This window comes from Agelaius tricolor, unplaced genomic scaffold (assembly GCF_023055355.1).
Source record: "Agelaius tricolor isolate 1412-34295 unplaced genomic scaffold, bAgeTri1.0.p SCAF_15, whole genome shotgun sequence".
In the NCBI taxonomy this organism is placed as follows: Eukaryota; Metazoa; Chordata; class Aves; order Passeriformes; family Icteridae; genus Agelaius; species Agelaius tricolor.
Window position 1 is genome coordinate 15,298,124 of NW_027269275.1, and position 26,040 is coordinate 15,324,163.

At 50.4% G+C, this 26,040-nt stretch overlaps 3 protein-coding genes across 3 annotated transcripts in view; 1 reads left to right on the forward strand and 2 right to left on the reverse strand.

The window, feature by feature from the left end:
* Positions 1-2,110: 2,110 nt before the first annotated feature.
* Positions 2,111-10,868, reverse strand: CETP (cholesteryl ester transfer protein). The gene is made up of 16 exons (XM_071440174.1): positions 10,723-10,868; positions 9,638-9,752; positions 8,740-8,874; positions 7,975-8,045; positions 7,467-7,554; positions 7,304-7,373; positions 6,957-7,017; positions 6,273-6,364; positions 5,497-5,676; positions 5,067-5,117; positions 4,528-4,695; positions 3,088-3,155; positions 2,927-2,969; positions 2,770-2,839; positions 2,359-2,444; positions 2,111-2,272 (listed from the first exon to the last, which is right to left on the reverse strand). Exons 1-16 carry the CDS (start codon positions 10,865-10,867, stop codon positions 2,198-2,200), a joined length of 1,518 nt encoding a protein of 505 aa, XP_071296275.1. The 5' UTR covers position 10,868; the 3' UTR covers positions 2,111-2,197.
* Positions 10,869-16,427: 5,559 nt separating this feature from the next.
* Positions 16,428-23,635, reverse strand: HERPUD1 (homocysteine inducible ER protein with ubiquitin like domain 1). Its single transcript, XM_071440679.1, has 8 exons — positions 23,418-23,635; positions 21,881-21,958; positions 21,722-21,796; positions 20,569-20,690; positions 19,981-20,103; positions 19,025-19,363; positions 18,072-18,177; positions 16,428-17,469 (listed from the first exon to the last, which is right to left on the reverse strand). Exons 1-8 carry the CDS (start codon positions 23,547-23,549, stop codon positions 17,302-17,304), a joined length of 1,143 nt encoding a protein of 380 aa, XP_071296780.1. The 5' UTR covers positions 23,550-23,635; the 3' UTR covers positions 16,428-17,301.
* The window catches only part of POLR2C (RNA polymerase II subunit C), a 66,367-nt gene continuing 63,034 nt past the window's right edge, over positions 22,708-26,040 (forward strand). The window contains exon 1 of the mRNA XM_071440689.1: positions 22,708-22,713. The gene's annotated coding sequence lies outside the window, so the exon portion shown is untranslated. The remainder of the gene's footprint in view (positions 22,714-26,040) is intronic.

The following is a 26,040-nucleotide window of genomic DNA, read 5'->3' on the forward strand; positions in this document are numbered from 1 at the left end:
CTTCTTTTTCTCCAGGGTGGATCCTCCCAGTTCCATCAGTGCTCCTCATCAAACTTCTGCTCCAGATCCTTCCCCAGCTCCCTTGCCCTCCTCTGTCCCCATGGAAGGGCAGCCCTGTCCAGTCCCCACCGAGCAGCCCCAGTGGGGCCAGGCACCTGCATGGCAGAAAAAGGGTGCTTTTCTCCTGCCATTTCCTTTTTATTAATGAGCATTAATAAAATTACATCCCTCTCCTGTGGGATGTCATTTAAGGGCTGTGGCTTGATGGAAGCCAGGTCCCCATGAGAGGACCTCATTGAGAGGACATCATTGTCCCACATTGCTGTGTAAGGAGTGAAAATGTCACCTGAGCACTGGTGGCTTTGGAGCAGGAGGGAACATGGACAAGCCCTTGGCTGGTACTGAAACAGCTGGCAGTGATGGGAACAGGGTGAGAAGGGAGGTAGAAAACTGCCCACAACACCAGGGCTTCTTCCAGGGCACAGCCACAGCATCACAGCCTTGGTGCCCCTCGGCTCCTGCTGTCCCAGGGACACAGCTGGGTCACACTCCTGCTGTCCCAGGGACACAGCTGGGTCACACTCCTGTCCCAGGGACACAGCTGGGTCACACTCCTGTCATCCCAGGCACACAGCTGGGTCACACTCCTGTCATCCCAGGCACACAGCTGGGTCACACTCCTGCTGTCCCAGGGACACAGCTGGGTCACACTCCTGTCCCAGGGACACAGCAGCTGGTTCACACTCCTGTCTCAGGGACACAGCTGGCTCACACTCCTGTCCCAGGCACACAGCTGGGTCACACTCCTGCTGTCCCAGGGACACAGCTGGCTCACACTCCTGCTGTCCCAGGGACACAGCTGGGTCACACTCCTGCTGTCCCAGGCACACAGCTGGGTCACACTCCTGTCCCAGGCACACAGCTGGGTCACACTCCTGCTATCCCAGGGACACAGCTGGGTCACACTCCTGCTGTCCCAGGCACACAGCTGGCTCACACTCCTGCTGTCCCAGGGACACAGCTGGCTCACACCTGCCCTGGCTGCCATGGAGGCCCTGAGGCCCCTCCAGCCTCCTTCCCCACCAGCCTGGGCACCAGCACCACTGAAGGCATGACAGCCCAGCAGGCAGCCAGGACAAGGAAGGGCCTCTGGTGCTGTGGGTGAGAGAGAAGCAGCTCAGAGGGACCTGGCTCCTATCCATGGTAATGCAGAGGGAGCAACCACCATGCCCAAGGAGCTCAGGAAATTGATCCCATCCTGCTCCCAGCCTCTTTCTGGGACAAAGTTTAATGCTTTTATTCTTCTCTGTGGTGGAAGAGACCATCATCTCTACCTTTGGTAATGTGATCACCTTTACAGGTGTTGGATTTATCACCCAAGATCTCCTCCAAGTGCAAAGACTTAAAAAAAACCCAAACAACATGAACTGGTACAGGAAAATAACTGAGCCACTTGAGATAAATTATTGCACTGTAGTAGGAAGGAAAAGGAACTTGGTGTTCGATTAGACACTTAAAGTTTCTCTTATAATCTCTTTTGTTTCCTTATAATTTTCTATGCTTTTTTCATCTTTGCTGTCACTCTGTCAACAACATGGCCATTATCAGTTTGGAGCTCTCCACTGAACCATCAGGGTCTGTAAAAGATTACTCTGGGCACAAGATCTCTGTTATTGTACTGCACTGCAAGCTCACATCCCATTCACTTTTTTCAGCCTTATCCAGATCTTTTAGCATTACTGGTTCTAAGCTTACTGGGAGTTTGGTAATTTGACTTGCTGGATTCTGTCAAAATCAGGAGGCTCTTGGTGGAAGTAAAACCCAGGACGAGAATGAAAGGTGCTGTATTTCCAAAATGTAACAACAGAGATGCCAAAAGGTGGCAAAACCCATTTCTGCTGCCTCCTGAGACTGCTAACCCAAAGCCTGTGCACTTCAAGAGCCCAGCCCTGACTTCTAAGAATACAAGCCCTTTAAAGATCCTGAAAAAATAGTGTGGATTGAGGTACAGACTTCAAAATCTTTGCAGAAGAAAGGCTCCATGGAAGCACAGTTGCATAGAGCCTAGAGCATTTCTCAGGAAAAGGAAATAAAATTCAACCAAAACTGATTTAAAGCAGCTCATCTTTTAATTGGTCCAGACACAATTTTTCTGGTTGTACACAAGTTCCTGTGCTCCTCTGTGAAGGGATGAGCTCTACAAACTTTTCTCAAGAAAATTAAGAAGTAAATGACTCGGGAAGCCAAAGTCAAGCTGTACAATTACATATCCCTAAAAAGTGGGGAGAAAACAGAAAATGTTATTTAATTGTTGCCACAATCCCAAAAGGGCTTTGAGAGCTGGGTAGCTCTGCTTACCTTTCTGGTAATGATCTCAGGATTTATGATGTCAAAGAGATCAAGCCTTTTGCTGTTCAGCAGTGAGGTCAGAGCTGATCCAATACCTGTGGGATCAGCAAACCCATCCAGTTACAGGGATGTCCATCCTGGCTTGCTGCTGCTAATTGTGCCTCAATGCCCCACGACCTTCAGCCTGACAGAAAACTCACTTTTCCTTTCTCCCAGCCATTTACATGGGGTTCCTCATTCCCCAAGTGTATCCAGCAGAAATTTCAAACAGATTTCAATAGCAATTCAAACCACAAATGTGGTTCCCCTCACTTCCCTGTTATCAGTGTTATTGATGTATTTTTTTCAGTGCTCAGGTTTAGGAGATCTGATGTTAGACAATTTATGGAGCAGGCTGGACTTCCCCAAAGGAAAACTCACTTGAAGTTACTTCTGGAATGCCAGCAACCAAGATCATATTCTGCAGGAAGCTTTGTATGGATGGGTCCTCCTGAAAACCAGAAATTTCATACAAAAATTATTTAAAAGACATTGTTTAGCCTCAAATGGCTTAGAGAATACTTTTTTTAGGACTTACCCCACTTGGATCAGCTGTGCATTTAAACACTTTAATCTCTACACTGAAAGGAAGAGGGAAAAAGGGGAAGAAAAGTCACTAAGTGCTGCAGAGATCCTCCTTTTGTGCTGCTTTTAAACATGGGCCAAAAGAGGCAACTCCCAAGAGAGCACAGCACCAACCTGGAGTCCACAGGCTGCAAAATGAGTTTCTTGTCTGCATAGGTAGCTTGGATGGTGGCTGTGATTTCCTGCAGAGAGAAGAACAGCAGGGTTCAGGCATAGCCTCCATAGCAAGGAGCTGCATTTGGATATTTTGGGTTGTTTTCTGGGAGCCAGAGCTCAACATCCTTTTGGCTGTACCTCCAGGTGTTGCTAGAGAAGGCCAGCACTTTCCTTCTCCCCTTGCATGCAATAAACTCCCCCCTGATGCCCACAGCCTCAGGCTCTGGAGCTGCAGGCTGGCTCACCCACTGCACTCTTGCTATTTTGTGAATCCTGCACAAGGATGGAAGTGGCTTTCTAGGGTGTTCTTTCCCATGACATCCAGCTCAACATCTGACTGGATGTAGAGAGAACAGCCTCAGGGCTGCCACAGGTAGTCAATCCAATGCAGACCAAATTAAAAAAAGAAAGCAATCTCTGAATTCTGGCCACTTAGGCTCATTGCCTTGCTGTTGTCTGCATGTAAACACTCATTTAAGAGGAACGTTTTGTGATGCAGTTGCAGATCACAGCCAGGGTTTTGGCAATCCAGGAGCAGATCTCATCCTAGGAGCCACAATTTTGGGGATCACCTCTAGTCCAGTCCTTCTGCAATCCTTGAAATGTATTTCAAGATACCATTTGGGGCATAAGGAACAGCCATGCATATTTCCTCTAACACCCTGCTAACAGGGGATACTTGCTGAGAGAATTATTCTCAGCTGTGGTTAAACCTTTAAAATTGAGTGTGCCCAGCCCTCAGGCAAGGGTTTGGGCTGGTTTTGTGTCTGTCTCAGCCCACAGCTACAAGACTGGACAAACACACTGCTTTCCTGTGATGCTAACCATGACAGGGAAGCTGTTGGCATTTCTTTTTTCTGCTTCCTTAGATTGACTATAAAAGAGTTTGGGGTGAAACACAGTGTAATCAGGACCCTTCACACAGGCTCACATAGAGAAAAAGGTGATATTTTGAGCTCCACATTCTTCAGAGCTTCATGTCCATTTCTGACACAGTATACCCTTAGTGTGGAGCTGGAATTTGGGTACAAGCAGAGTTCAAGATAAATATATTCCCATGGTGCCTTCACTTTCTCCTAAAACATCTCAGTGACACTACCCTGTGTCAGAGAAATGTTAATGGGGCTCCTCAGAGCTTTCTGCTGCTCTGACCACCTTGCACACTGATAGTGGCTGGCCAGCTGAGGGGCATTGAGCCAACAGGGCCACTGCCACCATTTCCAGCCTCAGAGGTCAGAGGAACACATGGGAGTGTTGAAAGAAACTGATTTACCTCCTCCACCTGCTGTGAGCTCCCCACCCACCCTTCCCAAAGGGCTCCCTGCACACCAGGGATGGTCCTGACCTGGGACAGGGCCTGTCCCAAGCTCTTCACAGCCAGGAGGTGCCAGAACTGACCTTCTCCATGTACAGGGCCACCAGGGGTTCTTCTCCTGCCAGGAGGATGCTGAGCTCCACTGCCACTGAGGACCTCACAATGGTCCCTTCAGGCTGAAAGGAAATCTGGGGCTGGCTGAGACTCCACACCTTGGCCACAGAGTCATTGTAGGAGGTGCCTTGGAAAATCTGGTTGGGTAAGGAGCAGAAGTTGAGTCAGGCTTTCTCCATACCAATTTCATGCCAGCTTGTCACACAGCTGCATTCCTTCTGCTGTCCCCAGCTCCTCCTCCTGTTCACCCAAGCCCAGTAACTCAGCCAGGTTTCAGGGAAACTGGAAACCAGTTGGAAGATGGAGATGGAGATGGAAACCAGCATGGAAGATGGAGAATTCCTCCTTGCACAGCACAACTGCTTCTCCATCAGCCCCTCTTTTCCTCCATCTGGCCCACCCAAGACTCAGATTGCCAAGGGAAGGACCCAAGTTGTTACAATGCGACAGAATCCATTTGAAACGTCCTCATTTGGCATGCAATGCTCAGAACAGGACAAAAAGTTACCATCTGCACTGCCTTCCTCTGCACTTCTGAGTCTTCCATCTCAAACAGCTCCTTCAGAAACAAACCAGAAACAGATTGTGGAAAAACAAAAGGTTGTGCTTGCTCCTGGTGCAGAGCACTGAGGTGAGGGCAGGACAGGGCTGAGCTCCCCCAGCTCCCACCCTTTTTTCCATCCCAGTGATCCCCCAGAAAATCACATCCCTCTACAATTCAGCAGACAAGTTTCCTGTCAGCTGCTCTTATCCCTCCAAGGAATAACTCTGCCCTCTTGATAAGAGGGCACCAGTTCCAGGACCACATGAAGTGACTGACTGTAGATTCTACCTTCTACAAAAACCAGCTCTCACCAAAACACGGTATTTAGTGAATTTTCCACTTTCTCCCCAAAATATGATGTATGGGGTAAGGAGGGCACCCCTCTGGGACTGACCTGGAGTTTCTCCCCTCTGAGGTCCAGCACCAGCTGCCCATCCAGGAAGGCTGCAGCAGCCAGGGAGCTGAGGCTGTGCTCAGAGAACCAGAAGTAGAGCATGCGGGACTCGGTCAGCAGGGATGGGGAGAAAACGGAGTCACTGAGCCTGCTGGAGCTGTTCCTGTACAGCACAATGCCCTGGGCAGGAAAACAAGGGGCTGGTCACAGCAAGTGGCAGGGAGACAGGAGAAAAGCCAACACCTGTGTGACCGTTTTTGGATGGGGGAAGAGATGAGGATCTGACTCCATGTTTCAGAAGGCTTGATTTATTATTTTATGATATATATTACATTAAAACTATACTAAAAGAATAGAAGAAAGGATTTAATCAGAAGGCTAGCTAAGAATAGAATAGGAAAGAATGATAACAAAAGCTTCTGTCTTAGACAGAGTGTCCAAGCCAGCTGACTGTGAGTGGCCATTAATTAGAAACAACTGCATGAGACCAATCACAGATGCACCTGTTGCATTCCACAGCAGCAGATAACCATTGGTTACATTTTGTTCCTGAGGCCTCTCAGCTTCTCAGGGGGAAAAATCCCAAGGAAAGGGTTTTTTCATAACAGATGTCTGTGACACACCTGCATTTCCATGGCAAGGCAAGGGCCTGGCTGGACACAGCAGGGAGCATCAGCAGTGCCCCAGCACAGCCCCACAGACCCAGCCCCTCCAAGCCCTGCAGAGCACAGCATGGCCAGAAATCTTTGGAGTCTGAGCAGCCTGGGGTGCTTTACCTTGTGGTGGGACTCTATGTACGTTGCTTTTATGACAGGGTCTGATGCAAGGGAGATATCAACAGCGATGTCCTTGTACCGGACAAAATTGGCTGCGGGAAAAACACAAAAACCTCACACCAGAAACAGGACCTTGAGCAGGGATTGTGACTGTCACTTTTAGGGCTGGGTGCAGGGGGTGACAGGGATGTTATGAGGGACACAGGGGTGGCACAAGGGTTCCCACTCCTTTGGATGCTAGCACTGATCTTGCTAAAGCTCCCTGACTCTGTTTCTTCCCTGAGAAATTGGGATAATTATGCTCAGTTTTACATTGCACTCCTTTTCCCTGATATTTGGGAGTGGGAAATCTCCAGATGGTGTACAGCCTCATGCCTAATCCAGCAGTACCTGCTCCTGTTCTAGCTAACATTGGTCCTGCAGCATCCTGCACAGCTGATCAGTGCATACTGAAGAGAAATTCTTTATTAATTGAAATGTCTTTGAATCTATGTAATCATCCTAAAAGATTCAGCCCGATGCAGAAAAATCCAAACATAACATTACTACGGTTTATTTTGCTGCTGTCTGAGGGCTTGGGATCCCATACACATTTTTGAAGGACATTTTTGATGGATGTGGCTACCACTCAAACATTAAAAGCTGTACATCAAAAAAGAAAGCAGAAAAAACAAGAATATTTACCTGCTAAATCAAGTATATAATTTGTCAGCATCTGAGCAACAGCATTTATTTCCTTGCACACCTACAGGAGGAAAAGAGGGAGAAAATTAAGGGAAAGGGTAGGATTTTGCACTGCAGAGCAGAGCTGAGCCTCATTGAGGTCTAGGGGCTGTTGGTCAGAGTCCCATGACAGCCTCAGGGTCAGCAGCAGCTCTCACTTTGCCCAAGCTGCCTTTTTATTGTGGATTCAGTTTATTTGTCCTATTTTTCATGAGCACTAACATGTCACTGCTACTGTCTTGTGGGCAAGAAAAGTGTGTGGCATACACAGAGAGCTTCCCTCAGTCCACAGGCTGATCTTATCTTACCTCCCTCTTGAGGACAAGCTTCAGAGTGAAGGAGATGAAATCTGTGAAGAGCTGCTTCAGCCAGCCAGGCCTGTGCAAGACAGGGAGCACAGTGAGCTCTGCACGTTTGGGTGGGTGGCATTTGGGGACAATAAATCTCAATGCTGAAAGGGGTCAGACTCACTGCTTGTCTCCTTGGAGGTGAAGTGTGAGTTTGTGGAAAGTCAGGTAGCAGTCTGAAGCATCAGGAGCCACTTGGTCCTTTTGGCACACTGCAAGGGACGAAAGGAAAAAGGAAAAAAAAACAAAAAATAGTTGATTTGCTACTGAGAGGAGGAGGCAGAGTGCACTTTGCAGACACTGCAGGCCTGGAGCTGGAGCAGGGCATCACTGCAGAGGGCTCCCCACATCTCCCAGGGGATGCTTCCAAAGCATTCCAGGCCCTGCCAGGTTGGGGCAGGCAGGGCTGCCTTGCACCTGGATGGTTCCTGCCCACAGCCCCAGCTGAGCTGGCCTGCCAGGCACTCTTCTTCCTCTGCATTCCTGCCAGCTGCCCTGGCCTCTGCCAGCAGGGACTCAGCTGTCCCCTGACACAACCCAGGAGAACGTGGACAGCGCATGCAACCCACAAACCAGTGTAGGGAGGGAATTTATTCATATTGCAAAATGATTGGGTATTGCAGCATACTTACTCAGATTGATATTTAGCTGGAGATCAATGGAAGACTCAATTTCAAAATCAACTGAATGGAAAAGCTGCAAGCTGTAATGGCAGAAGAGGGGACATTGAGGAACCTGAGCCAGGAGCAGCTTCTCCCTGACAGATGTGGATTTTATAACACCTCTCACAGCTGTCCTTGCACTGCACTGGGCCAACCCCCAGGACAGCCCAGTCCATCTCAGACACTCTGGCTTTAAATCATTGCAAACTCCTGCCTTAGTGGCACTTTGGAGCATTAACCCCCCTTTTTATCCACTCAGAGTTTATACAGAGCAACAAAGCAGAGAGACTCAGTCAACTCCTGTGCTTTGGCCATCTGGTCTTGTCGTGCAAGGTGAGGACAGAAAGGCAGAAAGCAAGATGGGGCTGAGAAGCTCTGCTGGAGTATAAACTCCTGTCTCAGGCAGCCATCAATGCAGGCAGGGCCAGAGAGACTGAGGAGAGCAGCCCCACTTGTGCTTTGCCACAGTGCTGGGGGCAGCAGCAGAGCTGGGAGGGGAGATGGACAGCAGGGCTGGGAGAGGAGATGGACAGCAGGGCTGGGAGTGGAAATCAGCAGCCGAGCTGGGAGGGGAAATCAGCAGCAGAGCTGGAAATGGAGCTCAGCAGCTCCAGCCCCACGGGCCAGTCCCAGGGGCAGCAGCAGAGCTGGGAGAGGTGCTCAGCAGCAGGGCTGGGAGTGGAAATCAGCAGCAGGGCTGGGAGGGGAGCAGGGCAGCTGCAGCCCCGTACTCACAACCAGGCCCCGGCGTAGCCGTAGGTCAGGGTCCCTTTGAACAAGGCTGTCACATTCCTAATGGAGATGTGGATGGCATTGTCCTCCTTGAGCTCCACCTCACTCCTCTCGATGGACAAGTCATTGACCTGGATGCTGGAAACAACAGAGACAGAGCTTGTCCCAGCCCAGAGGAGTTTGCTGGGGTTGTTTTGGGTTTGTTCCTGAGGAATGGGATCTCTGAGGGACTCCGGTGCCAGACTCTGGAGCTTTTGCAAATCCCAGGGCCAGGTACAAGGACAGTGACAGTGATGCTTGTGCTCAGCCTTGGTGCACTGTGCCATGTTTGGATACAAGGTTTTGGGATGATTTAAACAGGAAACATGGAACAATGCCCTGTTTTGTTGCAGTGCTCTGTGCAGCTGTGGCCATGACAGGAAGTCTGTTTTGTGAGTACACCTCTGGATTTGTGGTCCCCAAATAAAAGTGAATAAAACAGAGACACCCTGCCTGCCTGCTTTGTCACAAACACAGCCAAGTGACATCCTGCTGACAGGGGTGGCTCTGGCAGCCTGGATGGGTCCCCTCTGCCTCTCAGTGTGCCTTGGGCACCATCTGCCATCAGTGGCCACAGGTGCCCCAGCCCACAGGGATGTTACTCCCCATCCCCATTGTCAGAAATGAGCTCTACATGCTGCCTTCCCACTCATCTGGAAAAATAAATAACTTAAATAACACATTAGCAGCCAAACCTTAACATGCAAATTGTCTGCGAGGCTTAGATCCAAAACTGTGTCTGCCCCAGTCCAGAGCTTTGTTTTCCCCAGGAACTGCTGGATCGAGGCTCCCTCCAAGGGCAGTTTCTGGTCCTCTGTGTGCCCCATCCCATCCCCTGGCACAGACACACACAGATACTCACCCACTGAGACCATAGGCCACCCTGCCCAGCAGCCTCATGGACCTTTCCCCGGTGATGTTTGGGAACTGGGCGTTCCTGAAGGCTGCCTGAATGACCTGGGCTGTTTCCCGGTTCACTGTGGGTGGAAGAAAAGGGCAGAGATGTCAAACTGCAATCTGTCCTGGCTGCAAAGCCAGAGCTGCTCTCTGGATTAAAGCACTACAGAAGGCTTTTATCTGAGGCATTTGTGTTGGATTCAGGAAGCACTAGAAGTAGTTTCAGAGTAAATAAGGAAAATTAAAAATCCCTAACTGTGACAGCTGATGGCAGCAAGGGACAGCAGCGTGTGTGGCTCGACAGCCGCCAGTGGGAGCTGTCCCAGGGAGTCGTGGGCAGCTTTCACACACCTCAGGAGCAGATTTTGGAAAGGGCAAGGCTGTGCTCATCCTTACACCACACAAGCTGCTGACTTTACCCCAGTGCTTTGCTTTGTTTCTGCTTATTTGTATTGCAGTCAGCTCTTGGGTCTATAAAGAAAAAATTCTGAAAATGTTTCTGTGCCCATTTTCCTAATGTTACACAGCCCATTCCAGTCTCAGCCTCAAGCACATCCTTGTACAGGATTTTTCCTTCCAGAAATACCCTCTGTTAGTTCAGCCCAGCATGAATACAGCTTTCTCTGCATGTCCCACTGTCAGATGGGACAGGACAGAGGTGTTCCCACCCTCCACAGAAGAATTAAGTTCTTCCCCCGCCTGCAAAGCTCCCAAATCCTTGCAGATAACCCCACAGCAGATGAGAACCTGTTTCCCCCCTTCTACCTACCGACCCCAAGAGATGAGATTGCAGTGAGGAGAGAAATCAAGCACACATTTGTTCAAACTCTTTCATCATGCCAAGCCCAAAGGAACATCACTAAATCCTGGGGCTGAGGAGAGGAGATGAGGACAATTTTCAAGCTCCTTTGCCTGCTCATGCTTTAACCTGTGCTCCAGGCAGGTGTTCACACAAGAGGCAGAGAAGCAAGAAACCCCCTCCCTGGGCTGGTCTGCCCCAGATTCGCAGCAGAGCTGGGGCAAGGGCAGCCCCAAGGCGCAGGCACTTACACAGCAATGCCGCGGGCTTGGTCATCCTGCAGACGATCCCCGTGCCTCGGTAGGGAAAGGGCCCAAACTCGCAGGCTGCTGCTGCGTGGACAAGCCCTAGCAGGATGCTGAAGGTCCCCAGCACCATCCTGCCAGCCCAGCACATCCTCAGCCAGAGCAGAGAGAGCTGAGGAGACCAAGTGATTCTTGACGGAGGCAGAGCTGCTTTCATACCCCCAGCAGAGCCCACTCGAAGCAGGACATGACCTGCTTCCTCCACTTATCAAAACTCATCACACATTTCCTAATCTTCCTATAGTTTCCTTAACACCAGTCATGTTGCACGCTGCCTTCCTCCCTCAGCAGGAGTTTGGGCTGCAGGGCTTGGTGCTGCTGCCAAGACTGCTTTAGCTCAGGACATGGACACACCAGGGTGGGTGGGAAAAGCTGGAGGGGGATGGAGAGTGGAGGAGGATAAAGTCAAGGGAGCAGCCTCACATGCTGCCTCAAGCCACTTCATCATTTCTTCTTCATGCAGAAATATTCCTTATTTTGTGTTCCTGCAGTAATTCCCCAGCAAAGCCCTGTTTGAAAGGTGCCTACATCACTCACTGCTCCTCCTTCCACTGATTTTATACACACTGGGGGGAAACTGAGGCACACTCCTGGGACAGGAGTGTTTCCTGCTCCCACTGGGTGAACCCACATCTGGAAAGCTCCATGACCTGGGATGCTTTTTGCCTCTTGTCTGGGTTTGTGAACAGTCTGATTTGCCCCCATCCCATGAAGGCAGAGCTTTCCCTGCACCCAGACTCTCAGCTGCTGTTTGGGGAACATCAGAGACCCAGGCTCACACCCACTCCTTGCGCACACCTGCCCCGTGTGCCACTGCCCTCCTGCACCTCTGCTGTGCTGCTGGGGCCCCTCCCAACCCCAAAACAACCCCCAGCACAAACCAGAGCGGGGTTATTTCAGAAAGGAGGCCCACAACAGCTCTCCTGAACCTTTTTGCCAGAAAAGGCCGAGGGAGAAGCCCAGGTGAGAACTTGGCAGCGCTGCAGGAGCAGCGCCCTGAGCGAGGCGCGGTGCCAGCCTCTCTCCTCTCCCTGGCAGATGCCTCATCCTCCCTGGGCAGGCCGAGCACATTTCCTGCGGGGTCCCCGCTGTCCAGCAGCCCCCACCCTGCCGGGCTGTTTTCTTCCTGAGTTGAGAAAGTGAACGGCCTCGGGTACCCCGCGGGAGGCACTGCCGGTCACTGACCCCGAGGGAAGCCGAGCATCTGCAGCTCTCTCCAGGCTCCTCCAGCAGAGCAGCGTGGTGGCCATGGACAGACTGCCTGCTGCCAGCCCGAAGTGCTTTGTAAATGAGCAGCGAATTGTTGGAAACACGCCGGACAGAGGCAGCAGGTGCTGGAGCAGCAGAGCTCCCACACGGCCTCATCTCAGCTGCCACAGCATCCCCGCTGCTCCAGCCAGGAGAACTTATCCCAAGGCAGCTGCACAGAGCCTGGCCGTGTTACAAAAGGAGTGGAATTCAAGAGGATTTAACCATCTAACAGCCCTGTTTTCTGGCCTCTCAGTTTAAGGGTGTGGGCACAGTGGCCAATGCCTGGCATAAAGGGAACCCTGCAGGCCCCAGGAGGCCACAACCACTCCTTTGCTCAGGGCAGCAATTCACACCAGCGTGGAGGAAAGGGAAAACTGGCACTTTGACACAGGGGTATTTGCCACCAGGGTAGATAAAGGCACAAAGCCCAAGACCCCAGCCCCATTGTGCTGTTCCTGGTGGATCCTGTGCATTCCCAGCCCCAGCTCGGCTGCAGAGTCTGCTGTCAGCAGGCAACAGAGCTCAGAGAAAAGGTGAACAGGGAACTGCTGGGCATTGACCTCCAGAGGGAACAGGAAGGCTGGAGCCTTTCTGCCTACAATAGCAAAAGCATGTGGAACACAGAGATGCTGTGAGCATCCTTGTCCTGGAGTAACCAGGCAGAGGCCAGGGCAGCAGGGACACCAGAGCCCACCCCCCTCCCAGTGCAAGGTCAGGCTAGGACAAGTCAGGTCAGATTTAAAAGCCTAAGGAAAAGTTAATTTTGGCTAGCAGGAGGCAGGGCAGGCTTTAAACCCCAAAGAAAAGTTAAACATCCAAGCTGCAAAGGGGATGCTGGAAGATGTTTTGATAAATACTTGCTGTGTAAGGCTTTATCTGAAGGCCGTGCACGCACACATGCACTCACCACCTTGCTGTGCGCTGTCCTGTAACTGGGGTTGTTTTTCCCCACAGTGTCCAGGGCAGAGGTACATCACAGTGCCATTAATCTTTGTGCTGCATTGACCAAAACATTTGGTGTAACCCTGCAGATGCTTCCTGAGAGCTTTCCAGGTACACTGGCTGCACCCGTCAGCAGGACGGGCCCTGCAGCACTGCCAGGATCCAACTGCAGCTCAGCCCTGCCACGGCAGCAGGGCCAGCCCAAAGAGCACTGCTCCCATCTCACATAGATGTTTATAGAATTGAGACAAATGGCATTCAAATTAGATTTGTTTTATGAACCAGTTAAATCAGTTAAAGCTATGCAATGTTTGAATACAGATTTGTGGTGCCAAAAGAAATTGGTATTACCCAAGTTACTCTCAAAATTTTAGAAAGCAGGAGTAACCTGGAATCCACCATCACACAATAAAGTGAGGGCTCTCAGTCTCAAGGAGTGTTCATGGGTGATATCCTGACCCCAGGGGAGGATTCCCCCACTGCAACTCCAAATTCTCCCAAAGCCAACTCAATTCCTTCTCTTCTGTATCAGTATTATCCATAACAACCTCTAAAAAGAGAAAATAAGCTGGCGCACACAGGTGGTCCTAGGTCAGCCCAGGCTTTTCACAGCTGAGGGTGCCCAGGGCAGCTGGGTTGGAGCTGGAAGTGCAGCCAGCTGCATTTCTGTGGCACTGGTAAATCCAGGCTGAAAGGGCAGCAAATACAACTTTCAGTGCTACTGTGAGAAATTGGGGAGGTTCTTCTGCAGCTCAGGCCACTGAGCAGACACAAGACATGGAGCCAACAGTTCCCAGGATTTGTCCAACCCTCCCAGGCAGGCAGCTGAACATGAACTCACCACAGGTTTGTGAGGGGCTGTCACACCAGGGCTGGTTCACTCCCATGATATCACTCCATTTGAAATTCACAGCACATTGAACACTAGCAGGCATTTCAAGAGCTATTCTTGTGCAGCAGAAGGGCAGGAGGGAGGTGGTGAAGATGCAGTTGGCACGTTTGGTAGCACTGAGGAGACTCAGTTTTTGTGCACTGCTTTGCAAATGCCACCAGCCCCACAGCTAGAAATGGATCACAGGACAAAGAGCAGAGGGAGGCTGTAACACTCAGCTGGGAATTGCACAGCTCTGGGGATGCCCTGGCTGCTGAGAACAGGGACAGCAGGCAAGTCAGTGCATAAATGAAACAGCTCTTCAGAGAAAAGGGGAGCCACACAAACAAACACAGCACCAGCTTAACTGCTCAGCAGCAGCCTCACTCTCATGAGCTTTGTGCTCCCAGAGCTGAGGACAGGACCATATCTGTAGGGACAAACAGCACTTGAGTGGCTCCCAAGCAGGCAGCCTGTTAGGAGCTTCCACAACGAGAACAAAGGTGTCTGAGAAAACCAGATTGTACATTTTTCTCTGACTTGTTTCTCCCTGGGGACAGAGAGCTGCTCTCAGCTAGGGGCAGCTGCCAGAGTGTATCAGGGGACACAGAGCAGAGGAACTGGCTTTGTCCTGCTGCTCACTTTGCCACCCTGTGGATCTTCAGAGGACTTTCACTGCTATAACCAGCCTGGCTCTCTCGGGAGCCCTACACAATGGTGCTGCAGCTCACACGCCAAGGAGCTAAAGCAGCAGCAGAATCAGAGCTTCAAGTGTGAGCCAAGGCAAAGCCAGCCTCCTAAACCCACAAGCCTCAAGGCCCCTTCTGGTCTCTCAGCTTCTGTCCCAGCAGAGGGGACAGGCTTGCTCTGGAAGACTCAAGGTTTGTTTGCCTTGTGTCTTATCTGGATTCCCTCATTTTCAGGGCCATGCTCACTGGCACCCAGGCTCTATGCCCTTCCTTGCCATCCCTCCTCACTGTTTACACTGACAGCTCTCCAAGCTGAGCTGCCTCAGTTCCTTTCATGCCTCAGTTGTCTCTGCTTGCTCCCAGGGTCTCAGGCAGCCAGAGGCATCCTCTGCTCAGGGCTCAGTGACAGGGTTAGGGCCACCCCAAACCCCCAAGTCCCCACAACACCAGGCTGGCTGAGTCAGAAGTGCCTGGAACCCTCAGCCAGGCACTGTTCCCTCACAGCCTAGTGCTCCTGCCTGGGTGCACACCCCTGGCAGCTGCCTCTGCAGGATTACACAGGATTTACTTCCACATTTTTTGTCCTCTGTTGCAGTCACAGCCTCCCTCCACCCCAATGCACTTCACAGAACCATTAAGGAAATCTCCTCTAAGGTCCAGGACTCTCACTGCATCTCTGTAGTGGCATTAGCTACACTTCATTAGTTTCTCAACTAGGTTTAAACCCAGCTGGCCTGCTCCTGGGAACAGCAAAAGCTGCAAGACAACAGATGTTTTGCTGTCTCAAATTTTCAGACTAGAGATTTCACAAGTAATCCAGCATTATGTGCTCATTGTCTTAACCATATCAAACCAGGTTATTTCTGGCTGCCAGGAACTCCTCTCTCCTGCTCAAACTGAGCACAGGCACAGCTCAGTTAATTTAGGCACTGAGTGATGATTTGCTACATCCTGAGAGAAAAACCCACAAGCCACAAAGCACCCTTGATGTGGAGCACACCCAGTGCAGCAGCTCAGGTGAGAGCTGCAGCTGTATCAAGGGTGGGGAATGGCTGTCACCCACCTGTGCCTACCACAGGGACAGGGACACAGACTGTGATGGTGAAAAAGCCTGGGGATGCCTCTTTTTGGGGGAGAGCAATTCCCAGAGCAGCACCAGACCATTATCCAGGCAAGAAAGGGTGGGCATCTCCTCCAGGAACATTCTCAAAGGCTTATGCAGGATATATCTGGGGCAAAAAAACCTGACCTCCTCTCAAATGATTTCATTTTAAATTATTTTACCACTGTCCTACCCATCCCTCCAAGTCTACACCAAACTGAAGATATGGCAGAAAAACAAGCCTGGAAAAGAATTTGTTCAAATCAAAACCAGCACAAGGATTAAGTGGATTCCACAGGTAACACCAACAAACCATGTCCAGCATCAGTCTGATCTGCCACGGCAAGATCAAGCATGACCTGCTACAACTGCTGGTCCCAAGTGGTGTGTGCTGGCCCTGCCAATGCTCCTCACATTGTCCTGCCAGGTGCAGGCAGCAGAGGAAAAGAGTGACAAGTTCCAGAGTGGCAGCTGCTCCTAGAGAGCACATTCCAAGCCAAGCTAAACCCTGAGCCAAGACTGTGCAGCAACTCCACCACAAGTCTCAGGCAGGGTTCAAGGAACCCATCTTCCCAAATACCTACAGAATTCCCCATTTCAAGATGTCCATGGCCTTTTTGTTACCAGCTTTCCACAAGCAAACAACCTCCAAACCATTCAAGGCACTTTACCTGCTGAAGAACACAGCTGGGCAAGGAACTGAGTTAAGCACCTTTTCCCCTCATATCCCAACACCCTCATCAAGACTTTTCAATAAAAAATAAGCAAGAACACACCCTGTGCTTTAGAGGCTATATACAAATGTGGATATAAATGCCTGCAAATTTTATTGCAATAGCCCTTAACTATATCAGAAATTAAAGGGAACACAATGAAATAATACAAGAGGAGTTGCACTGGAGTGAGAATGCAAAGTTGAATACAGGAATTAAACTGATTTAACTTTGCATCCAAAAGCAGTGAAAAAGTTTACATTTTGCGTAAGTTTTTGCTAAATGTATTTATACCTGAACACACACACTCTTCCCTCCCCATGATCTGGCAGCAGGGCAGAGGGGAAGGAGGAATTAAATCTTGAATTTAAATTATCTGAATTCAGCAACATGAAATTTAGTCTGCAACTCCACTGAGGTAATTGCTCATCCACATCACCATCTTACAGTCCTCCACTTTGTCCACCAAGGAGATTGCACAATACATTCTTCATAGGAAATATTTACAAAGAAAATTTAAAATATTGAAGCAATTTAACAATAGATCTTTCCTAAAAATCTGCTAATGCATATCTAGCAATTTTTGTTTGAGATCCTACACTCAGTGTAATTAAAACAGCATTTGAAACATTCCAACAGGAATCACATTGCACAGAAGAAGCAATTTGCTTCCCTAACATTTTTGCACACCTGCTCAGAGCCTGTGCCTTTAGTGCACAAGTCCACAATGCCAAGCCTCTACATAGGTACCTAATAAATGCTATGGAACAAAGTTCTTTGGAATGAGGACAAGCATCCCAGTCCCTGGGCTGTAATGATGTAAGGCTTCTTGCAGCTTTATTTGCTCGCTCAGTGAAAGCCAGGGGAAGTGCCATCCCTTTCCATGCCTGCTCTGGAGTTGGTGTCTGCTTCTCTCAGGTGTCCACTGCAGTTTCAGACAAGCAGATTGGTGATGAATCAGTTACGGGTCAGTCCAGGCCCTTCTGGAAGGAGGGAGGCAAAGAAAGTCTTGAAGAAAACCCACACGGTGCTCACGAGTGAAGGGCTGGCCTGCTGCAGCTCTTGGAAAGCCTGTCCCTCATCAGGAGGTGCCTCAGACTCATTGGTTCTGCCTCCATTCTCCCCCTGTCAAAAGAAAAGGTATTTGGTAAAGAAGAATTTCAGAAACATATTAGAAAAATCTGGCTTCAAACTGTGGTTTTGTTGCCAAAATGTCACTTGAATATTAAAATTGAATATAAAATTTTTCAAGTAGCTCCAGATACAAAGTCAAAAGCCCAAGCTGCACATGGACACTACTGGTTAACTCTCACTGGTGTCCAGAAACACTGTCCAGGACAGCCATCAAGCACCAGATGAGGTGAATTGTGTATTTACAGCTAATTAACTTTCATCAACATCAGAACTGTCAGCTTGAAATGAAAGACTTAAACTGCTTATAGACACAAATCCTACAGAGGTGTAGCCTGACCCTGCCCTCAGTTACAGCCTGTACCAGACCACTTCCCACTACAAAGGGCAGAACCAGCTAAAAGATAACCTTCACCCTGAAATATTTTGATGAACTAAGGAATTTACTACACCAATGGAAGACTCAGGTGACAATTCTTCTCCCATATTGTTGTACAGATGCTTCAAGAAAAGATTTTTTTTCTACTACACAATTATTAAACCAAAAGCAAAAGCTTCCCAGGGTTTCATGGTTTAAAAATATAGCAAGACAATACCTGAAAATTATTGTTCTGGTCCTGGTTTAGAGCAGCTTGAGGAGGAACATTGCCTGGGAAGGGCTGAACTGGTCTTCGCCTAAATGGGAACCGTCCAGCATGGTGCCTGGGGAAGGCAAAAATTAATTAATTAATTAATGCTGTTTCAACATTACTCATCCTCTTACACAACAGCTACACATCTGACTGCTCAGAGCTGCTGGCAACCATCAACAGTAAAATTTAAGGACTTTCAGTGGAACAATTACGTTTCAACTCTCCAAGTCTACACAGATGTTGGAAAAGCTGCTCCATTTTAACTCCTAGATCTACAATTCAGACACCTACATCACTTGTTCCACAGGTGATCAAAGAATTGAAGAGGACAGATTATTTTTCCCAGATAAGACATCCCAAGCATAGCAGCTGAGGGTCCATTATCTGTGTTTTTATCCTAATTATATTCCCCCACACAGAGAGGTTCAAAGGCATTTCAGGACACTCCACTCAGTTCAGCTTGGTCTGTTCTCCAGAGGGGCAACACAGCAGAACTGCATGGATGCATGACTGAACAGCAAGTGTGAGACCCCTTCCCAGACTTCAACCACTAATTCCCCAACAATAAACTGTAATTTCCCACACTGAACCTAGAGGTTTGTCTGCTCCATGCTGCTGAGTCGCTGAAGCTTTACAACAGGGCTACTTTGGTTTCAAGCAGTTTTCTGAAATAGAAAGACAGCCACACCAGAAACTGCAAAACCCCAGCAAGATCAGCCACATTCTTAATTTAATCCAGATGTAGGCTTGATTATCATTTTTCTAAATACTGAGTTATACCAGGATACAGAGGAGCAGTTTGCCCTTTCCAGGTCCAAGAGTCCTATGAAGCTCAACCACCAGGAAGCTCCCTGAGCACAGAACTCAGTACTTCAGTGAAACCCTTCTGAACAGCAAATATTAACACATCCACTTACAGATACATCAGAACAGTGCCACCCATGACGAGGAGGAGTCTGCTGATGCTGGAGTAGAAATAGACCATGTTGACAAAAACATATAACAGTGTTGCTGAGTAGAGCCAGTCCAACCAGTCTCGATTGCCACCCTCCTCATCTTCCTCCATGAGGGGCCCCCCTTGGGCATTCATCCTCAAGTTCTGGTCAGCCACTGCATTAACCTGAGCAGCAACATTCTGGTTTCCAGGCTGGTTTTGGGCAGGAAATGGGTCTGGGAGAGGAGCTGGAGGTGTCACTGGTATCTCCTGAGAATGCCGTGCATGGGAGGGGTCAGCAGATGCAACAGTGGAAGCCAAGCTGGAAGCAGAGAACAAAGTACAGAATGAGGCTCAGTCAAATCCTCTCACTCCACACAGGGCCTGTGTGTGAAAGTCTGTCCATCTTTAGCAATACAGTCAGCTCACATGCAAGTACAAAGCATTAAGTTTAGAGGCTAGAGAAGCATTATAAACAAGTTTTAGTTCTACCTAAAACAATTGTACAGTGACTTCAACAAATCAAACCAGGCACCCTCCCCTTTATCAACAGTAATGTCAATACTTCACAAAAACAATTTAGAGCAATCTGCAGGTAGTCTAAAAAGCTTCTGCAAGTCTCAGCTTGACCTATCACTGGTGTCCAGTCAATGCACTTTGAGGAGTCAAAAAAAAGAACAAAGGCTGCTCAGCAGGATCAGATTTACTCCAGAGCCACCTGCCCTCCTGGTGAACAGTCAGACAATGGGCAAGATTCAGAACCACTGGCCTGAACAGCAGCAGAGCAGCACAGTTGGGGTACACTCCCACAACATTCAGCACAAGTTATGATTAAAAAGTCTCCAAGCACCATCAAAAGAGGAAGAATTTGCTAGGAGCTCTCAAATTTCTTGTATTACAGTTTCTACTTCCCACTGGCAGCTTGAATAGAGCACTTACTATTGCATGTAGTACTGTCTTGCATAAATCTGCTGGAACCAGGACATCTGAAGCATGCTGTAGGTTGTGTAAGCAGAGAAGCCAGGGGCCACACTCTGGAAGGGATGCTGAGCTGGTTCCAGCCTTGGTCAAAATTTGAACACATTCATTAACAAACATTGGACTAACAGCAAGAGCAATTTATTACAGAACAATGTAAATAGTTTCTGCCATTTTGTGCATCCAAATACAAAATTAATTCTTCCTTCTAGACACCTCTTCACCCACATGAACAAAGGAATGACTTTTCTTCCTAATTAACAGAGCAGTGCATTTTCTTTTAGATGCAACATCCTTGGAAGTGTTCAAGGCCAGGTTGGACAGAGCAACCTGACCCAGTGGAAGGTGTCCCCCATGGCAGAGGGTTGGATTAGATGGCCTTTAAAGGTTCCTTCCAATCCAAATTATTGTATGTCTACTAAAGCTTTTATATAAAGCCTCACCACATGTGGCCCATGTTCTATGGACTTATGGCAGTACATGTGGAATAAGGAGCTGGCATCCAACACAAACACACCATCTTGAAAATGTACATAAAATTATATTTACCCATTACTGGCTTCTGCTGATGACTGGACACCTGAAGAGCTCCTCGACCTTGCACCACTTGAGGAAGACACATTTGATTCCTGCCTGGCTTCTGGTGGTAACTTGGGCTGATCAGCTTTAACCTACAGACAGCAGGGCAGCCAGTGAGGTTTACTCAGGACACCACACACACTTTGTGCAAAAAGGCTGCACCCCACAAAGCATGCCCTTGTTTTAACAACTGCTCCTGCACAGCACCTCTCAGTGCTGCCCCTGCCCACAAGCACCTCTATCACAATTCTAAACCTCCTGGAACCAAATTACCGGGATGCAAAACTGATTTTACACTACTCTTCCCTTTTACAATATCCATACTGTATTTGTTACTTATACACACATTGTATCCCGTTGTGTCCATCTGGCTATAAAAATATAAAATACAAAAGACACTTTGGCTTTTTCCTGTGGTAAATTTGTACTTGCACAAACTGCTGTACACAGTTCAAGAGCTGTCCTGTGGTGGTACATCTGTCTAACACCCAGCCAAAGCTGGCTGACATCTAGCAGCCAGCAGGCATGGGTAGGGTTAGCTCACAGTGCCTTTACTGGGCAACAGGAACACACCTCTAGAAACCTTTGCCCAGCCACTTTAAAGAAAGAAAGGCTTTTGGTCATTTGTACTTGAGGGCAGCCCATACTGAGCTCAAGCACTAAGGCTGAGCCTGCAGAGAGGAAGCCAGAGATGAGTCATTAATGGGAGCAGTTGAAGTGTCTGCAGTTCTCAGCCTTCTTCCCTCCCCACACACATCACAACCACTTCCCTCTACTTCTGACTGCAAGCTCAGTTTGTCCAAGTGTGCCTGGGACACAGCAAGTCATAATCTATTTAATAAAACTGAATCTATCAGAAGGCATTTCTCCCCTGAGCAGCACATCACAACTAGATCTTTCTTAGCAGATACCATGAGAAACTTTACTGATGAACTGCAGAGGCAATTTTTTTACTCAGCTTAATCCACATACATTCTCACATTCCCAAACAAATTATCACAAACTCCTGTTGCACTAATAGGGAAAAGGGAACTGCAGTAAAAGGGAACTTTAAAATGGTCATCCAACACTTCTTGTTTTCAGTTACAAGCCCAAGATTCAGAGTTAACTTAAGCTGAATTACCTCTGATTTGGTTCCTTGCATATTTGCAGGAGTCTTGAAGTTGTATACCAAATGAAGAGCATGCAGCTCCCCATGCTGAAATAGAAGAGAAGATCCATTAAAAAAAAAATCCCTTCTCTGGATATATTTCAGCACATCATAAAAGATACTTTTTTATACCTTTGGTAACAATTCTCCCAGACAGTGGTGATCAAGCAGCAGCTTCCCAGAATAAATCAGCTTTTGGTCCTCTTCAGGCTTTGAAGAAAGAAAACAGGGAATAGGATTACTTGCTCTGCCAAGCATTAACCAACACAGATTACAGCTGGTGGAGAAAGGCACAGAGCTTGGAGCATCCCACATACCAAGGTGCACCTCCAAATTCAGCTGAAGTTATGAGCACAACTGAATGCCCAAGTGGGATATAATCAAGGTGCAAACCTGCATAAGAATCCAAAGTCCCTTGGGCAAAGAATTTGGTTATGTGTAATATCTTTTACAATCCCAACAAAAACATTTGTATTTCTTAAAAACAGAAGTTTGTAGTTCCGTCTAATCTGATCAGCACCAGAGGTGGTGTCAAGGGAATCTGTTACACCCCATCGAATGAGACCCAGCCGCTCTTCATCAGGAGCTGGTGGAACACATTGAGCCTGCTCCTGGCAAATCACCACTGCCAGGAAAGCATGGCACAGCACGGGAATCAGGCCTTGTACCAAGCAACAGGACAAGGGGAAACAGCATTAAGTTTGCAAGGCAGACTCCAGCTGGACATTAATTTCTTCACTGAAGGAATAGCTAAATATTGAAATGGGCTACCCTGGGAAATGGAGTCACTATCCCTGGAACTCTTGAAAAAAAATGAGTATAGACATGCCATATATCTAGATATAGCCACGCTATATCTAAGTGTGGCTTAGATATAGTGGCATTTAGTCAAGGTTGAACTTGGAGGTCTCGCCCAAGTTTATCGGCCCTGTGAAGGCCACAGACCGTCCCGTGGGAGCAGCGGGACTGGGAGAGCAGCTGCTGCAGCAGCGCTCCCGCCTCGGCTCCCGTGTCCTGGGGCTCGGGGGCAGGCACACACCGACATCCCAGCCCCACACAGCGTGGCTGTCCCGGGGCTCGGGGGCAGGCACACACCGACATCCCAGCCCCTCACAGGGCGGCTGTCCCGGGGCTCGGGGGGGCAGGCACACACCGACATCCCAGCCCCTCACAGCGTGGCTGTCCCGGGGCTCGGGGGCAGGCACATACCGGCATCCCAGCCCCTCACAGCGTGGCTGTCCCGGGGCTCGGGGGCAGGCACACACCGACATCCCAGCCCCTCACAGCGCCGCGCCCCCCGTGCCCCGGGAAAGGCCCTGCCCGCCCGGCTGGGTGCGGTGCCCGGGCGCGGCTGCGGTGCCGCGGGCTCTGCCGTCCCCGGACACCTGCGGGCCGCGCCGTGCCGGGAGGCCGGTTAATCATTAACCGCGGCCGGCCACAAACCAATCCCGAAATAGCCCAAGCGCGCCCCAAGCGCGGCTGACGCAACCGGGACCAGGACATCCCGGAGGGGGGCAGGTACCGGTCCCGGAGCCCCGCGAGAGCCCCGCGGCAGCTGCCACCGCTGCCCCGCGGGGAGCATCCAGCCAGCCAGCCCGCACCACCCACCCAGCCGGGCTGCGCGCAGGGACCCCGGCGAGGCTGCGGCAAGAGCGGACTACGCACTCACCGGCGCGTCGGGCAGAAGGCGGCGCAGCTCGGTCTTGAGGCGGCGCACGGTCCAGGCAGGCTGGGCGCTGAGGCGGAGATCGCGGTGCCGCTGCGCGGGGCTCCGGACCAGCAGCGACAGCGGCTCCTCCATGGCGGGCGCGAGGCGGACGGGGATTGCAAAACCTCCCCGGCCAGAGCTTTATAGGGGTCCGCCCCGCCGCAGGGCCGCGGTGGCTGCGGCTGATTGGCCGCGGTGGGGGCGGGGGCGGGGGCTGCCACGTGGGCCAATGGGACGGAGCCTCGCGCGCAGCGCCGTGAAGAAACGGAGGCGCTGATTGGGTAGTGCCGGGTGAGGGGGGGGGGGGGGGTTATGCGGTCACCACGACGACCGTGACCCGCCCCTCCCCAGCCCTGAAGGGTGGAGGCCATGGCCGGGCTGGTGCTGGTCCCCTCCGTCCCTCTTTCCCTCCCTCCCTCCGTCCTTCCCTCAGTCCCTCCCTCCAACACCGGCCCCAAAGCCGCTCCTAGCGATCCCTTGCTTCGCCTTCCCTCTCCTCTCGCCCGCTGAAGCAGCACCGCTCTGTGGAGCCCCGCATGTGCTGCATCCACAGCCTGATCTGGGTGAAACATCCCCTTTTTCCCTATGGTTATTTTACCCGATAGCCGGTTTGCTGCGGGCTTTGTGGGTACACGACAAACCATATTTCTGGCTGGAGACAAAAGAAGTGTGCAGAGATGCTGGGGAAAGTTAATAATTAATGACATTTTTACTAACAAAAAATTAAAAAAAAAAAAAAAGCCATAAAAATGTGGACCAGCAGCTTCTGAGCGCTCCTCCTTTTGCCCATCTTCCTGTAAAAAGCCCGTGGTAATGATCCCGATGCACCAGGAGGGGGTTTTCGCGTCCTTCCAAACAAAACTGTAGGAACGTTGGGTTAATCTCGGCACCAGGTATTTACTGTGCGTGTTTCAGGAGCTGCTCGGTGTTCCTTGGCAGCCAGACCTGTTGCCCAAAGGCACGGATGAGTGTGCAGCCAAGAGTAGATTTTGCGAGCAGGAAAGCCGCTCTGCCACGGGGATGCATCACCCCGCGGCTCCCGGGTCAGAGCCGAGCCAGAGGCAGCGCTGCCGTGGGAGCCGACAGCACAGGACCTCGAGGAACTGAGCTGAGCCTGGCTCTGGCCGGGTGAAGCCCCCGCAGCTGCCAGGGTACGTCCTTGTGAGGGGGGAGAGTCCATCGGAGCCCGTTCTCCTCTCGCATCCGTCCCACAGCGAGCCCTGGGGCTGCGCTCCTGCCTGCTCTGCCCCTGCTGTCCCTGCGAGGGCTCAATGCCCGAGTGGGCTCTGCCTCCCTCTGCTCTCCCTCTCTCTGTGACCCACCAGCCCGAGGAGACACGGCCAGAGCTGTTTGCTGCTCTTGCTCCATCAGCACAGATCGGAATCCCTATCCCTCAGCTCCTGCTGACAGTGGGGAAAGACAAACACAATGTCCAGGGCCAGCCTTGCCATTGCCAAAGTCAAGGTGACTTTGCTGCTCGCTTGCCTGCAGCCTTTGTTCAGAGCACCAAGCGAGTTCCCGTGGGTGGCAGGGACAGGATAAGGCTGTGCAGGTGTTGGAGTGAAACCAGGATCAGGCACTCTGTGTGTTTTATCTGGGACTCCCTGTGCTGTTGCTGTCCTGTGGACCAGCTGTGCAGCTGTAGCCACAGCGCCGATCCTGCCTTGAGCTCAGGCTCCTGTGCTTCTCCTTCATCACAGACAAGAGGGGTAGAACTCAGCTGAGCTGCTTTCTGCTCGTTCCGTGTCTGAGCCATTGCTGGGGAAAATGCCTGCTCACTGGACAAACTTACCTGAATCCAACACTGACCTGGCTTGGAGCAGGGGCTGGAGGAACAACCTCCTGAGGCACCTGAGTGCTAAACTTCAGCAGCCCCTCTCCATGTCTGGGGGTGCTGGACCCTCCAGAGAGCCAGACCCTCACTGCCCTCACCCACAGCAGCCAAGAACTGGTGGATCTGGAGTCAGGGGACACATCTGGACATCAGGTAGCACATGCTCCAGTTCCAGAGGCTGATTCAGAGCTCCTGGGACTGAGGCAAAACAAACAGTTGCCCTGATAGTGTCTGCTTAGCTTAGCTCACTTTGTGGCAGCAGATAAGGGGCCACAGCACAAACCAGAAGGTGTGACCAGCACATCACCCCACTGTCCTGCTGAACAATTAACTCCAATTTACAAAATTGGAGATGAAGGGCTGCAAGCTGCTTTGGTCGCCTGCGTAAATATTAACCAGGATTATCTCTCTGAACTTAACACAATTACTCTGTTTAAAAAAAACAAACAAAACTGCGGGGGCTGAGTGGCTATTGCTGATGAGTTTACAGTTCTGTTTGTGGTCAGGCTGGTTTTCATGGCATGGAAATCTCCTGGCACAGCAGGAACAGCCGGAGGAGAATTTGCCAGCACATGAGGAGATGCCCCATGGTCTTACAGCCTGGTATGCTCCTTTGCTAGGGACAGTGACACAAGGGACGAGCCTGAGAGCAGCTAACACAGGCCTGGTGCTGTAGGGATGCTGGGCTGTGATGCAATTTTGTCCTGACCAAAATTGCTCCCTGGGCCAGGACAGGGCAAGGATCAAAGG

Bases quoted from the DNA above. Each gene is read 5' to 3' on its own strand.
- CETP (XM_071440174.1), bottom strand. From the start codon at position 10,867: ATGTGCTGGGCTGGCAGGATGGTGCTGGGGACCTTCAGCATCCTGCTA. The intron at 9,753-10,722 runs GTAAGTGCCTGC...TTCCACCCACAG, and splicing joins CAAGCCCGCGGCATTGCTGT to TGAACCGGGAAACAGCCCAG. The intron at 2,445-2,769 runs GTGAGTTTTCCT...CTGATCCCACAG, and splicing joins CATTCCAGAAGTAACTTCAA to GTATTGGATCAGCTCTGACC.
- HERPUD1 (XM_071440679.1), bottom strand. From the start codon at position 23,549: ATGGAGGAGCCGCTGTCGCTGCTGGTCCGGAGCCCCGCGCAGCGGCAC. The intron at 21,959-23,417 runs GTGAGTGCGTAG...CTTTCTTCAAAG, and splicing joins GCCTTCTGCCCGACGCGCCG to CCTGAAGAGGACCAAAAGCT. The intron at 20,104-20,568 runs GTAAATATAATT...ATTTTGACCAAG, and splicing joins TCAGCAGAAGCCAGTAATGG to GCTGGAACCAGCTCAGCATC.